Source organism: Lissotriton helveticus, chromosome 3_1, assembly GCF_964261635.1.
Source record: "Lissotriton helveticus chromosome 3_1, aLisHel1.1, whole genome shotgun sequence".
Lineage (NCBI taxonomy): Eukaryota > Metazoa > Chordata > Amphibia > Caudata > Salamandridae > Lissotriton > Lissotriton helveticus.
Window position 1 is genome coordinate 1775389639 of NC_136061.1, and position 15932 is coordinate 1775405570.

The window sequence follows — 15932 nt, forward strand, 5'->3', positions numbered from 1 at the left end:
GCAGGTTAGGTAGAACCGGAAGCACTAACTAGGGCTTTTTCTGAATACATGTGTGAATAAATGTTAGTAACGAGGTTCATTGGCAAAATTCCCATAGTGGCGTAACCTAATAAGGGTCACATCGGAAGAGTAGCAGGTTCATCGGAGCTTGGGTGAAAGCAAAGGGGTCTGCTGGGAAACCTTAGACTCGGATATATCCCGGAAAGAGTGGATGGGTCTAGGGAAGTAACAGGTTCACTGATGCTAGAGTGAAGGGTAGGCGGAAGAGATCTACCCGTAGTGTGTGAAAAGTAAATGGAAGTAGTTTACTTGCAGTAAAACAACTCTTTCCTGTCTAGACACTTGAGCACTGTGGCGAATGTGTATTCGTCGTAAAATAACCAAGTACTAAGCACTTTAGAAAGAAAGAAAATTTCCGTTACCTTGTGAAGGGAGGGAGTCAGTCGCGAAGCGTCTCTGACGTCACTCCGTGCCGCGCTGGGATTGGTAGAAACAGCGGGCGGGTAGCGGGGCTGGAATTGTGAAGGAGGGGTGAGCGCCGAAGCGTGAGAACTGTCTCGCGAAAAGGCCGCGCACCCATTGGCCGAAAATATTTGAACTCGTGCACCCCATTGGTCGCACGGAATTACAAGACGCATTCTGATTGGAGGTAAGTTTGTAAACAAAGTTAGGCGTAGGAATCGTATGTGGCACTCGTATACTCCAGAGACTAGACCCGATCCAAGAAACCTAGGGTTTGAAAGGGATCAGTGGAAGGCTAATAGATACGGCATTATGTACGGAAATAAGCGAAAATTGTCCCTTGTAAATAAGGTAAAGAATTACTTCAAAAAGGACAAACCGATCAAAACTAGAGAGGGCATTGTTATTCCACCACCAAATACTCCCGCCTCTTTCATGATGTTCGACAGAGGGTACAATACATGTGTGTGGTTAGAAAATTGGGCGAAATACACACAAGATGACGGAATAATGGCCTTTCCGTTAGAAGGTACCTTTAATGGTAGGATCTTATTCAATTTAAGAACCCGAATGAATGAATTACATCCCAGACCGAGACTAACACAGTATGAGGCATTAGAGGAATGGGAGATTGAGGCTTTCCAAAGAGAAAAGCCCCGAATGGACAAAGGGCTGACAAAGTATTACCCAAAACTAAAACAAGAAACCCGAGACAAAAAGATGAAAGAATGGAGACAGAGCATGATTGTTGAGGGACTGTTTCCCATGATGCCAGCAGAAGATCCTCCTGGGGGGGGGAAAGGACAGAGAAATCCAAGCACTGGGGGCCCCTCGGAGAATCAGATGACGAATTGTTAGATGACATATGCATGAGAAGTCCGCCTCCTTATAATGAGGGACACCGACCTTCGAGTGCAGGAGATATTCCCCGGAGACCCCTACAAAGGGAAGAGGTCAGGTCCGCAAGTGTAGGAGGGGATTATCTAATTCCTCCTTATACTGAGAATCTAGGACCCGTAGAAACCAGAAGTATTTACCCAAGGAGACCAATTGGTGGGGAGATGGGACATTCACGGGAAGGAGATTTTTGCTCTCGTCCCCCCTACGGAGGTGAGGTAAGGGCCTTAGGGTTAGGATTGCCGTTAGTACAGCCCCGGGATGAGGAAGATCAGAGAATTATAGGCACAGGAAGTTTGTTTCAGAAACCTAATTATGGCGGAGGACCAAGTGAGACACATCCCACTGCCCCGAGTTATGCTCCCATTCTAACCCCGCAGGTGTTACTTGACAAATCCTTGGACAGGTTATTAGAAGAGAAAGAGCAGGAAGCACTAGCAAAGCAGAGAGCTGAGATAATACAGAAAATGTCACAGCTAAATGCAAGTCCTGAAGCCTTAACGATCCCAGTAACGATCGGACCGGTGGTTCCGTTGTACGGGGACCGTCAAGGAAGTCCGAAAACTCCAGTAATTACTCCTGTAATTGCACCGACCAGACCAGAACCATTAATTGTAGATGACCAGACAAGTGAGTGCGAGTCGGAGGTCTCGCTGCTAGATCTGCCCGTTAGAAATACAGGAAAAAGGATACAGAAAAGACATAATCCTTTTAACGCGAGGGAAATTCAGATGGAATCGACCTCAGGTACGAAGAGTGTCACATTGGTGACTCCTGAAGAAATCGAAAGATGGAGTCAAGAATTTGAAAAACAAGCGTCCCCAACGAAACCTTTAGATCTCTATAAGCTGAGAATAGAAATAGAGGAATTGATGGCAGGAAACGTAGGATTAGACAGATTAAATACCTACTCCGTAGACGAAATGCTGTTTATCTGCAAGAGTCTCACTCGAAATACCAGAGTGCTTCATGAAAAACTGACAGACACTGCTGCTAGCATGGGAATAGATATTTCAAAATCAAAACCACTGCAGAAACCCTATAGGGCAGATTTCTCAGACAAGGATTTGGAAAACTTGAATGTTTCAGGGAAGAAAGCACAGGTCAAGGAACTATTGACCGTATTGCAAAAATGGGGAGATGTGGAAAGGTGGAAAGCCAGATGGGTCAAGAAAAAGGATGAGGCCAGGTCTAGGCAGGCAACTCCCGAATTCTTGCTAAAGGAAGCTGACAAACCGGAACAGTTATGCCCTATGCGCGAAGTATCAGGTGGAAAATATGTACATGTTCCATGGTCCAGGCAGGATATTGTATCCTTTACTAATGATTTTCCGAAATTACGAGAAAAGCCCGTGGATTGGTATAGGCAGGTAGAAAGATTCGTAATAGTGCAAAAATGCCTGTGGAAGGACCTGGATGGGTTCTTCGACATAGTGGTCCCTGTGGATCTATGGACCGAGTGTAAAATAGCCATAGCTTGGCCGAGTGAGGAATACCCAAGAGATGACAAAACAGGGGAACCATCGAAGGAAGTAATGAGAAAATATGAACAAGTAATTCAGCATCTAAAACTAAAAGTGCCAGCAAAGGAAACTGATTGGACCAAGATAGATAGAACCACGCAGGAAAGAGACGAGACAGTGCACTCCTTTTATGAAAGGCTGTTGCAGGTGTTCAAAACATACAGTGGTATAGATAACATCGAGATGAAGGATATGACACATTTTATTTACAGGTTTGTAAATGGTTTAAGACCCGAAATTTGTCAATGGATAAAAGATAACAAAATCTGTTGGCATACTAAAAAGATGGATGAGGTCCTACGGTACGCAAAGTACTGTGAGGACGAGATGGCAGAAAAGAAAAAGGCTCTCAAGGAGAAGGTTATGTGGGCTCAAGTGAAGCTCGCAGAACAGCAGGAAAAACAATTGAATAAAATGGCCAAAACTACTCAGAATCCAGGTCCTGGGGGTGGGGGTGGAGGAAAGCCCCGGCCCAAAATGAGCAGGGAGGAGGCTAAGAAGAAATTTCCCTGCCACGAGTGCGGAGAAATTGGACACTGGCGAGACGAGTGTCCCTATTTGCAGGATGATAACTCCCAAACACCTGATTTAACTCCACAGACGCAGAATGAAAGACCAAGAAAGACCCAACAACAGGTAAAAACGATTCAGTTGCCCCGAGCACCAAAGCAAGTATTTAAGGGAAAATCCACACAGGGTGAGGACATAGAAATCTGGGGGAGCAGTGAGAACAGAAATGCAGCAACTTCGCAGTATTTACTAAATGATACCTTCCTTTGTGATGACCAGTACTGACGGGGCCTGAGAGGGGAGGACGAGGAGTGCGTACTTGGCGCCTCCTTGCCGGTAGACCAGTCAGGACCATACATTGAAGGAAAGGTTGACGGAAATGATGTCACTTTTCTGTTGGACACTGGCGCTACCCGTTCTACTGTGAGAACAGTGGACGTTCCAAACCTACCCCTCTCGGGAGAAGCAATCCAAGTAGTGGGGGTATCTAATCAACTGATTAGTACTCCTGTTACCGAGCCCATGGAGATCTCAATTGGAAACTTTAAAGAAATGCATAGATTTGTCGTTTGTGACACCAGTCCAGTGAACTTACTGGGACGTGATTTGCTGTGCAAAATGAACTGTACCATCTTTTGCACACCAAAGGGTGTTGAAATTCAGACCCCAGATGAAGATGGCATTTATAAATTAATGTTAATCAGACCCGACTCAGAAATTAAACGAATGACTATGCAGGATTTGCCCAAAGAACTCCAAGAAACAGTGAAGCCAGAGGTATGGGACTTTACCGGGAAAGATGTAGGATTAATGAAAAACGTAGACCCCATACAGATAGCAATAAAGGACAATGCAGTATACCCTAATACTAAACCCTACAGAATGAATGCAGAAGTGAGAGCAGGTGTTGCCCTGGAAATACAGAAATTGCTAGAAGGAAACATCATACAGGAAGTAATGAGTAGCCCATGCAACTCACTGATTATGGGCATCAAAAAGCCTAGTGGCAAGTACAGAGTAGTTCAGGACCTAAGAAAGGTAAACAAGATAGTGGTTCCTTGCTGCCCTATTGTCCCGAACCCAGCAGTGATCCTGTATCAGATTCCCTGGGATGCTGAGTGGTTCACTGTGATAGACCTATGTCATGCATTCTTTTCCATTCCCTTGCATCCAGACAGCAAATTTCTTTTCTCATTTGCTTTCAACAGTCACGTGTATGTCTGGAATAGGGTCCCCCAGGGGTACACAGAGAGCCCCTCTATCTTTAATCAGATCTTGAAAAAATGCTTGGAAACTTTGGTCTTACCTGGAAATTCTGTTTTGGTGCAATACATTGACGACCTCTTAGTGGCGTCCAAAAGTCATAAGGATTGTGTGATTGACACCATTGCCCTACTGAATCACCTGAGTGAGAAGGGACATAAAGTGGCCCCTGAAAAATTACAGTTCTGTGCAAAATCAGTAAAATATCTGGGGCACCAGATAGAGAAAGGCATCAGAAAAGTAACGTCAGAAAGAGTGAGAATAATTCAAAAGATGCAGTTACCCCGTACTCAGAAAGAAATCAGAATGTTCCTTGGGGTGATAGGATACTGCAGACAATGGATTGTGGGATTTGCAGTTCTAGCTAGGCCTTTGATAAAAATGACCAAGAGAGGAACACCGGATATCGTAGAATGGGATGATGAAAGCTTAACAGCCTTCACCAAATTGCGAGATTGTCTATGTACAGCCCCTGCGTTGGGAATGCCAGACTATTCTAAGGAATTTGCCCTGTTCTGTGACACTCGCGATAATTGCGCATTATCAGTCCTAACCCAAGAGCATGGCACGACCAGAAGGCCAGTGGCATATTTCTCTGCCACCCTGGATCCAGTGGCTGCTGGATTACCAGGATGTCTGAAAGCAGTAGCTGCTACTTGCACAAGTCTTGAACAGAGTGAATCCATTGTCATGGGACATCCTGTAACTGTGTATGTCCCGCATGGAGTGGTGATTTTACTAACAAGAACGAAAACTCAGTATCTCACCCCTAGTCGGCTGACTAAATACGAGAGGATTCTCGTGGGTGCTGCGAATATAACCATTGTCCGGTGCAACATTCTGAACCCCGCCACTCTGCTTCCCAACTCAATGGATATGGAAGATGGGGAGGAAGATGAGCATAACTGCATTGATCTCACAGAATTTAGCACAAAACCACGCCCAGACATTAAAAAAACACCTTTGCCTAAACATGACAAGGAATTGTTTGTGGATGGTTCATGCCTAAGACATGAACAAGGAGGCCTGAATGCTGCCTATGCTGTAGTCTCCTTAACCAAAATTGAAGAAGCAGGTTATTTATTTGGAGTAAAGTCTGCACAAGTAGCCGAATTGATCGCTATGATAAAAGCTTGCAAATTGGGGAAAAACGAACGCCTAACAGTGTATACTGACAGTCAGTACTGTTATGGAGTTGTGCATGACTTTGGCCAATTATGGCTACAGAGGGAATTCCTGACTTCATCAGGTACCCCTATTCGAAATGGAAAAGTTGTTCAAGACCTTTTAGAGGCAATCCAATTACCAAAGGAATTGGCAGTGGTCAAGTGTGTTGCTCATAAGAAGGGCCTTGACCCTGTATCTTTGGGAAATGAGTTCGCTGATCGAGTGGCAAAATTATGCGCCAGGGATCGACTGATCATAAATCCAAAACGGGGGGGGGGGGTGCGGAAACAGCTGCCAACTTAGAGTGTTTGAAGAAGTGCCTACATGGGATGAAGTGAGAGAATGGCAGCAGGCGACACCCTGGCAAGAGAGAGAGAAGTGGAAGGAAGAAGGGTGTAGACCAAGACGTGAGGATGGTGTCATCTTGGGCCCAAATGGTATGCCTGTGTTACCCAGACACTTGCTTGGCACAATGGCTAGACTGATACATGAGGGATCACACATTGGTAGGGACGCCATGATTCTGGTATTTCAACAGACTTGGTACAGCAAAAAGTTCAGGAAAGTAGCAGAATCCCTCTGCCAGAGGTGCTTGTCATGTCAACAGATGAATGCAGGCAAGAGAACAATGGTGGAACTAGGGAGAATTGGGAGGTCAGGGGGTCCCTTTGTGAGAATACAGGTTGATTTCATCACCATGCCACGTTGTGAGGGGAAGCGTTATGTCCTTGTCATTGTCTGCCTATTTTCAAAGTGGGTGGAAGCTTACCCTACTCCCCAAAGTGACGCACTGACAGTAGCAAAATGTTTACTGAAAGAACTGATACCTAGATTCGGGGTTCCAGTCACTATTGAATCAGATAGAGGCCGACATTTTCAGAATGATGTGATCGACCAACTCTGTAAGGCCTTTGGGATCTCGCAAAAACTCCACTGTGCATATCATCCAGAGGCTTCTGGAGTGGTGGAACAAATAAACGGGACTATCAAAACAAGACTAGCGAAATTGTGTGATGCATCTGGCATGACCTGGGTAAAGGCCCTGCCTCTGGTTCTGATGGGACTCCGAAGTATTCCAGACCGGAAGACAGGCCTGAGCCCCCATGAAATCCTGATGGGAAGAGTGATGAGACAAGCGTGGGTACCAGGAAGCAAACTGTTGAGTATTACTGATGATTTGGTGCTTGAATACTGCTAGAGATTAGGTGACCAAGTGCGTTATATCTCTCGCCAGATCGGAGAAGACGCCGTCGCCAATCCAACGACTCCTCTCCACAAACTGGTTCCAGGGGACTGGGTCAAAATAAAGAAGCATACTCGGTCGAGCTGCCTGGCACCAAGGTGGGGACAGAAGCGCCAAGTAATCCTGGTAACGACCACAGCAGTGAAGTGTGCAGGCGTTCCCCATTGGATCCACGCCAGCCACACCCAGAAGGTACTACCAGACAAGGAGCCTGGAGAAGAAGGCCGTCCAGCAGAGGGGCCTGCAGAAGCAAGACCAGAAGTAACTGACGACGTACAGCCCAGTACCAGTCAAGCTGAGGGGTCCGCAGACGTTGGTCCAGGGGTAGTTGATGACGAGCTACCAAGAGTCAAGCCTGCTGAGGGGTTCCCAGAAGTTGGTCCAGAAGTAGCTGATGACGAGCTGCCAAGCATATGGCCAGATGAGTGGATACCCTTGATTGACCTCACCGAAGACCCCATCAGAACAAGGGAGCGAATTTGGGAAGGTAGAGAGTGGAATAGAGAGGAAAAGCAAGGCACAGGCGAAGAACCTCAGACTATTGAGATTCACATCAAAACTGAGGAAGGAGAAGGTCAGACAGGGACTGAGCAAATAATTGATACACCTCCCCAAACTCCAGAAATCGAAAAACAACAGATTAGACCTAGTAAAGAGATTCGAGCGGAAGAAAGTCAAGAGAACGAAGTGCTCGAACAGGATCAGATAGGGTTAGAAGAACGTGTTCAGGAAACAGAGGCAGAGACATTTGAAAAGCAAAAACAAAACTCTCCTGAACAAGGCCAGTTTAGTAACCAGGCAGAAGAAATAGATACGAGCCCTGGAACTAGTCAGATAGGAAGGGCAGAAAAGGAAGCAGAATTGCGACAAACAAATGAAAATAAAAGGGCAATAGAAGAAAACGAAATACCAGTACCAACTAAAAGACTTAAGAAAAGAAAGCACATTGAGCCTGGATTCATAAAGAAATTGAGACGGAGGATAAAAACGGTAGAAGAAAAACGTGCAGAAGAAAGGAGAAGTTCTCGCATAGCAGAGCAACCAGAAGACACTTCCAAAAGAAGGAGCGATCGAATAAAAAGACAAAACAAAAAGTACAAGGCTCCTGAATGGACGCTCGTTTTGGAAGAATTCGAAGATCTTGATATAACTGACGAAAGCGACGGAGAACCAGTCGCTGACCACTCTGCCGAAGAAGAAGACGAGCCACCGTGAAATTGCACAAAGTAAGCTACTCGTGTAGAGACAAAAAGAGGGGTCGAGAAACTTCTTCTGAGCCAAAATGTCTGATTCAAACGTGAGTGGTAGACCTAGTCGCAGTTGTTGCAAAACATGCTGCAAGGTATGTGTAAGTAGTATAATTATAGTGATATTAGTTTGGATAGGACTAACAGTTTTCATTCCTTTTGCGGTGAGCAAAAATACTAATGTTGACCCTACTGAGATTGTAAATACTGACAATGAAGAGCTGACAACACAGAGTATAGCAAGACATGAGAGAGCACTCAAACAAACAAAACGAGACCTAGAAGCATCAGATGAGGGAGGACTACATTATCATGGAGTTAAGAATAAGACACATTTAAATGTTTTCGCAAACTTGTTAATACACTATGTAGAGACTATGGAAATTGAGGATTGCTATGTCTGCATGAAGCTACCTACCTCTGTAGCTGAAGGCGTGACATACCATCACCTGCCCCTGACATACGGAATATCCTGTAGCATTTTAGCAAGCTTATTTTACAAAAGAGGACCGTTACAGTACTATTACTCTAACAATGACGTGATCTTTTCTGAACTTCCTATACGTGGGAACCTGAATCCTGTACATACCAAAAGTGACGTTACTCGCTATATGGGCGAATACTTTCTGACTATAGGTAATATAGACATAGGTGACGCACACAGAGATAACTTGACCTGTTCTTTGCGTGAGCAGGAAAAGATGTTCCTGAACATGGCAGAGAGGAGGAGAATAAAAATACAAAGAAAGGCAGATGATGAGGGACAGAAAACGCCAAAATGGGCTGAGGACATGGAAGGCACCTCAAAGGGTGGGGCGGGACCTGCTCTGTTGCTGGATTTTGAAAGGAAAGGAAAGCTATGTCTTCACCGCGAGAAGACTAGCTATTATAATAACATTTTCATTGGTTCCAGTGAATGTGAACATAATTACAAGGTAATTGGAGGATGGGGTTTCAAAAATGGGTCAGAGCCTGTGTTTCCTGGAATCTATTATATATGTGGAGACAAGGCTTATTTCAAATTGCCGGATCACTCGTATGGAAGCTGCTATTTTGGCATTGTCTTCCCGAAAATATACCACGTGAATGAAGTTGCTGGAAGCAGTGAAAATACTAATGGCTTAGTGCGTAGTAAAAGAGAAAGCGTAGGTGAAATAATGGGTAGTATTTTTAGTGCACTGATACCTGGAGTGGGAGTGGTTCTGAACACTCACAGAATTTGCAAATTGTCCACTATAGTGGATGTGTTGTCTACGGACACAGCTCATGGATTTCTGCTGGTCAATACCGAAATGGTTGCGATCAGATCAATGGTTTTGCAGAACAGACTTGCTCTTGACACCTTATTAGCAAAAGAGGGCGGAGTCTGCCGGATGTTGAAGGCGCAACATTGTTGCACTTATATTCCGGACAAAAGTGTGCAGCTCAAAAGATATGTGAAAAACATTACTAATTTGGAAAAGTAACTCAAACCACTCGAGGTTGACAGTGCCTGGAAGAGACTGGTAGATGGTCTCTCAAATGTAGGTCATTGGCTTGCTAGCTTAGGTAAAAGCTTATTGTTTAAGGTACTGATGCCAATTGGAATTATAGGTCTTATCCTATTTTTCATATTTGTCTGTTGCAAATGCCGTAAGCACACCAGAAAGCATCAAGTGAATGCCAGAGGAGTAAAACGGAGTGTGGATGAGCTTGAATTAGAGGAAATGAATAATCAGATATACAAAAAGGTGAAAAATTCTCACCCTACCAAAAATGAAAAAGAGAAGCTGAATCGCTTGCTGGAAGAGATAGAGTTGTATAAAGTGTGAGAAGTTGGCATCTGGTTCCATTATTTTGTGATGATAGTAAATATCATCAAAGAGGGGATTGATAGAGCAAGCTTCGCATTGCGACTTGCTCGAGTCATGAACCTCGCCCCTGTGTAATCAATTAATAAATTTGTACGTCTTACTAATCTTTTATTTTTTGTATTCGAACGAAGTAGATGAAGCTTGCATATGTGTTTTCTAATACAACTAATCCATGTCCCTAAAACATGTCCGCCGCTTGGAAAATTGCTTCTGCGCATGCGTCAGTCACACTCACGTGACCTGACGTAGTTATAAGTTTGGTGGCAAAGGGTGCGCATGCGTAATACACAGCTTTCGTGAATAACGTGGTGATGCTCTTGTGAACGTGTATATGTTGCTAATATTTAAACTGCATAGTATATTTTTATAATGATAAGGTTAAAGTACAAAACCATGATGTGTTTTTCATGCATTCACTTCTATGTTTTAATTTGTTCTCGCTTACTTTTCATGTACTGCGGGAAATGGGGGTCCGAACCGGTTGGGAGCCATATTGAAGGTCCCTTCTGCGCATACTCGTGGTGCACTGAAAGGTGGCAACATTGGACAGTGGAACTCAGCCAGCTGGCAGCCACAGTCAAGATGCTCATGGGAAAGCCACCTCTGCCCTACGAGAACGGAGAAAGTTGCTCCTTATATGATACATTGTGTGTTGCGCTATTGTTTGCTGTACAGCTTCCCATGGGAACCCCAATCTCGCTAGGCGGTACCCAGAGATGCAAAGTAGGCCTCCAAATAGTCTGTTCTGATTGGTGTGTTAACCAAATCCTACCTTAGGACCAATCTAAATTGAGGGATTCTGACACTTTGCAACATTTGGGGGTGGTACACCGTCCCAAAACAGTATATCTACCCTGGGTTCACCTAGGGAAATTGTCCGACTTGTCTGGTTTAGCTGACCTGTCACTGACCCAACGCACTCAATAGGTGACTGAAGATACAGAGCGCTGCGGAGCACTCTGTCCGAAATTTGACCATAGACTAAGGTTTTACTAAACCTTAAAGTGCTGGCAGAGCACTTTGCTGGGAGTTCACTGACCCAATCGGGGTCTTGATCGATAGCTGCAGAGAGGGTGGAGCGCAGGCGTTGCTTCCGAACTGCGGGTGCCGGTCCTGTCCTGAGGGTCCTGTCCTGAGGGTCCTGTCCTGAGGGTCCTGTCCTGAGGGTCCTGTCCTGATCCTAATCTGGTCTTCCTGTCCTGTCCTGGGTGTCCATTCTGCACCTGCTGTCCATTGAGGGGTATCCTTCCTTGAGGGTTTCCTGTCCTTAACTGACCCGTGGCCAGGGTTTGGTTTCCACACCAGTCTAGGTAAATATCACTCTGAAAACTCTGAATCTTGCACCTTTCTGAATTTCTGTCTTTTGCTTCAATAAAGACATACCTTTGCATATGTTAATTTCCATGCTTTTTTCCGCAACCATTGAATCATAAAGTCATTTGCTTTGGTTTCATAACGTGTTTCTATGTTACCCTACCTGTTAGAAATTATATTTTGCATTGCAGTTTGTCATTTCCTGATATGGTCTAAGAACATCCTTACTTAAACTGTCTAAAGAACTTTTGCCTTAAAGCATAGCGTGTCTCTCTTCATAGACTCTCCTATAGTTATATAAATGTCCCGAACTCCTGTCTCATTTCTTGAGATAATTTCAGAATACTAGTCCTAATCAAGACTATCCCATCTTTAGTGATTCATCTTAAACGATCTAATTCCTGATCTTTCAATTTGAATGTGTCCTGGTTCCATTAGTTTATAAATGGTTGCACTGACTTATTTGCTATTTAGCTATATACTTTCTGTTATTTTGATTATTGATTGCTTAGTTACTGTGAATTTGATATTTTCTGAATTTTACTAAATTAGATAAAGACTTTAAAACTTCCAGTTGTCCGTGGTCATTTTACAAAGAGTATTGAATGTTATTTGTTGGGTTTGTATTTTGCTGCCTTTCACTTTTACAACTAGCTCCCTGATCCATTGTGGTCATAGGTACCCGCATCGGTGGATGGTAAGTCGGGTATTCTGAAGAATAACGAAAGGAACTCACAAATTATTGATAGTAGACCGTGAGGTCATCCGATCAATGAATATGGTGATTTGAAATATATGGGCCCGAAGCCGGAAGTGGCGAAATTATTGGTCGGGTGACCCGCGCGCTCTATCATGTTAGACATATAAATTGCTCTATCAGTCAGTGCTTGCCTTTCTCTTATTTTGGGTTAGTACCTCCTCATCCGCTTGAAAAGGCTTTATGAGGGGTACCAAAGTCACATGAGGGGTTGTGTCCCGCTAGTCTCCAGCACTAGGCTTTTGAAATACCTTGAGTGTTCTGGAGTCCCTTGTCAAGGCAGGCAGTGCCTGTGCCTTTGGTTTAGGGTTCTTGACTTCATATACTTGCTAGGACCCAAACTGGTACTGGTTAGGTGTGTATATCGTTAACATGACCCCCTTCTTGTATCAAGGTAATCATCTTCCCTTCTAAGGAATAAAGGAAGCTCTACTTTATTGTTGCCCCTAGTTCGACGGCAGGTGAATTTCCCCAGGCAGGTACTTAAGGGGCAAGTACCATCATGTTTCAGTGCTCAAGACTGTTAACTTCAGTGACAGCCTGTCTCAATAACCCCCACAAATCCCCTCCTAGCTATTGTCTGTCCCCATTAACTGTGGCATGAAGTCCTGCAGTGACTGAGGTCCAGGGGGAGTGGGTCCAGTTCACATGCCCACCACCTTATCTCAGGCTCTGCCCCCTACAGTATTGTTTTTTTTTCCTACTGGTCAGGGAGGTTTCGCATAATTTCTTCAATCTCCTTCCATTGTTGGTGAATGTACATGTTGAGCAGGGCACTGGAGTTCATAATCTTTGGCTACAGTTCTTCTATCTACCTGCCTACCTTTGAAACCTTTACTTTGGTGAACCGAAGGATAAGAGTGTGTTGGCTCTTTTCCCATCAGTGTATTCTACGATGAAGTCTGCTGTCCTTGATGTACACTGAGTCCTTGCTACTTTCTCTTGGGGGCTAAAGCCTTTGATGCTGTGGACTCATTGACGGTCTTTTACCCTTGGTCTAGAATGTTGGCCAGCTTCCAGAAGGCTTCTGACTCTTCTAGCTGCTCTCCATAATTGTCTGCAGCTCTTTGGATCAAGTTGTTATACAACAGGGGGTCATCTGGTTGGGAGGGTCTCAAGGGGAACGATTTCAACACTTCGTTAGTGGAGTCAGAATCCAGATCTACCCATGCATTCTGGTCTTGGTGCGCTTCTTGACCTTTTGGTAAAAATGTACATGTCCTTCCTCATTCAATGGTTATGGGGAGAGTGGAGGTTCTAGGTCCGACTGCTACTCTACTTCAATTGTTTTGGTGGGCTTTATGGAGATTCTAAAAGTCTGCAATAAACCAACAAATGTTATTTTTTTGCTGGACAGCCACAAATTCAGCCTTGCGCCCTGGTTTTCCTTTCAATGTGAAGAGCCTCTTGTAGAATATCGGAGCTGAACATTTTTGAATGTTGAGATAACCATCTCTTTAAGATCTCTCTCCCTCTCCTGATCATAGTCTCCTTACGGGGTCGAGCTGATGTTGGAGGGTTGGTCTCCACTGTTGCACGATGCCATGGATCTATGGGGTTCTTTGGGATTGGTCTTCCCTTCGCTCACCAGAGTTTTCAGCATTCGGACTGGATTTGGATTCCAGGAGTCAAAACATTTCACCTCACCCCATAGCCCATCGTTACCAAGTGTGCTTGGTGTCACAGCCTGAGATCTTTCAATGAGCCCCGCTCAACTGCAATATGATGTAGTGCTGCCATCAATGCTTCCTCTGTAACTTGGGTGCCCAATAGAGAATGGCGGCCCTTGCATAGGTATACTTTGCACACCATGGGCTGGTCCTTCTATGCGAGTTGTGGTGTCACTTTAGGCAGAACCTAAAGGGAGCATTTTTCATCTCTGCAAGGCTTGTTCGAGAATGAATGGTCATAGGGGGAAGGAGAATACATCAAATTATCAATGACACTAAAAGGGAGGAAAAAATAAAGGAAGAACAGTTCCAGACCCAACCATCAGATGGAACGCACAGCACGTGAATGCAGACAATATTCATGCTGCAAAAGTGAGGCCAAGTACTGTGACCAGCGGTCTTCTATAACCTCTTCAGCTAGTTTCCCACAGTGTTCAATGATTTTACTATGTTCTGAAAACTTTTCCCTTCTTTTTTTGATGGTCTCAAACATTTAAACATGAGTTTTATTCCTTTAAAATGTTATAACTGTTTGATCTGCATCGGTTCAGTCTCACATTTGGGATTAGTTTTAAATTACTTGTCCGCTCCCCATGCATCAATTTTCAAAGAACTTTCTGATAGAAAACACTTTTGTAGCAAACACAATCACCTGGTCTTACAGCTGGCTCAGACTCAAATATAAGTGCATTTATTTTTACAACATTCACTTCTTTCAACGTCAGTACGAAATTTGAAATTCAAATAAGACTGAATTTGAAATCAGGGTGAAGTGGTCTACATTTGATACCAAGCCGAGGTGGATTCAAGGGTGGACTCTGCTCAGTGTGCCTTCTTAATATTGAATAGGCTCTCTCATTCCATCAACTTTTCTCCAACCTTTGCTTTTTTGACAACCTGTAGGACAATAATGCCTTAGAGGCACTGTTTGGTACGGAATGCAAGCAAAATTGAAGAGCCTGCATTTAAACAACAAAATGGACTATAAGCGGTTCGAGGAAAGACCTGGGACTGTCCATTTAAATCACAGCCAAGAAAGCCTTTTAAAACTTGGAGGTAAGCATACATGTTACACAAAACACTATCAACATCAAGACGCACCTTACCAAACAATCATAAAAAAGATCTGCAACATAATCTCCCCAAAGAGTGGTTGTACAGTGTATACTCACATCTTCATTTGTCGTGAGGTCAGAGGCTACGAGGTATGTATGAAATCCTGACAGGCCAAGAATAGACCAGACTGAGAAAAAGCAGACGACCAGTTCCAGAACAGTGGCACTAGTAAAGGAATCATTACAGAAAAAAGCGGTACATAGGAAAATTTGCAAAAATGAGACCCAGGAGACCATACTCCAAGCCTAGGGCTTGCCTGCCTGCTCCAGAGACACCCAGCACCACTACACCCTGTTTAGCACAGGGTTCACAGGTCTGGCACATAGAGAGGCCCTCTCATACATTCAGCAAGAGGACCAGAGGCAGACATTCTCTACCCAAATCTCCTCAAGCTAAACTACCTAGGCCCAGAAACTGGAGCAGAAACTATCTGGCACAGCCCAAAATTACATACAGACCTCAAAGCCCAGAGGATTCAGAGTGATGCCTTGTCGAAACCCTCCTCACTCCCTACTTGTAGCATTCCCATCCACCCTTAGCCCAGGCCAACAATCCAGGCCTGACTCTAGACCTATCAATCTTTGGGCAGACACCAGAGACCTGGTCGATCCAATCCCACGTGCCCCAGCTCACATCCACTTCCTGTTCAATATAGAGAGGAACTCTACCTCCAGCACAGCCAATAAACCCTCCCAACCCAGAGGCTATTCCCAAGGTCAATCCCAGCCTTATCTAAATCAGAGGCTTACACATAATGACCAACTTCTTGCTTATATTTCACACCCACCAAGGAACACACTTCTGAGTATGAAGCATGTGTTTTTATGCCTGGCAGTAACTTACAACTTGGAGTTTTGTAAAAGCACACAACTGAACTTTTGCACTTTGATACAAGTGATAAATAAACTGC

General features: G+C 44.4%; 1 protein-coding gene across 5 annotated transcripts in view; it reads right to left on the reverse strand.

Annotated features, from left to right (window-relative positions):
- ZDHHC18 (zDHHC palmitoyltransferase 18) overlaps positions 1–15932 on the reverse strand; it is a 143478-nt gene that overhangs the window by 37234 nt on the left and 90312 nt on the right. For all 5 annotated transcript variants that reach the window (XM_078682633.1, XM_078682632.1, XM_078682630.1 and 2 more), the window contains exon 6: positions 15079–15181. In XM_078682633.1, the coding sequence (XP_078538759.1) occupies positions 15079–15181 (103 nt within the window). The remainder of the gene's footprint in view (positions 1–15078; positions 15182–15932) is intronic.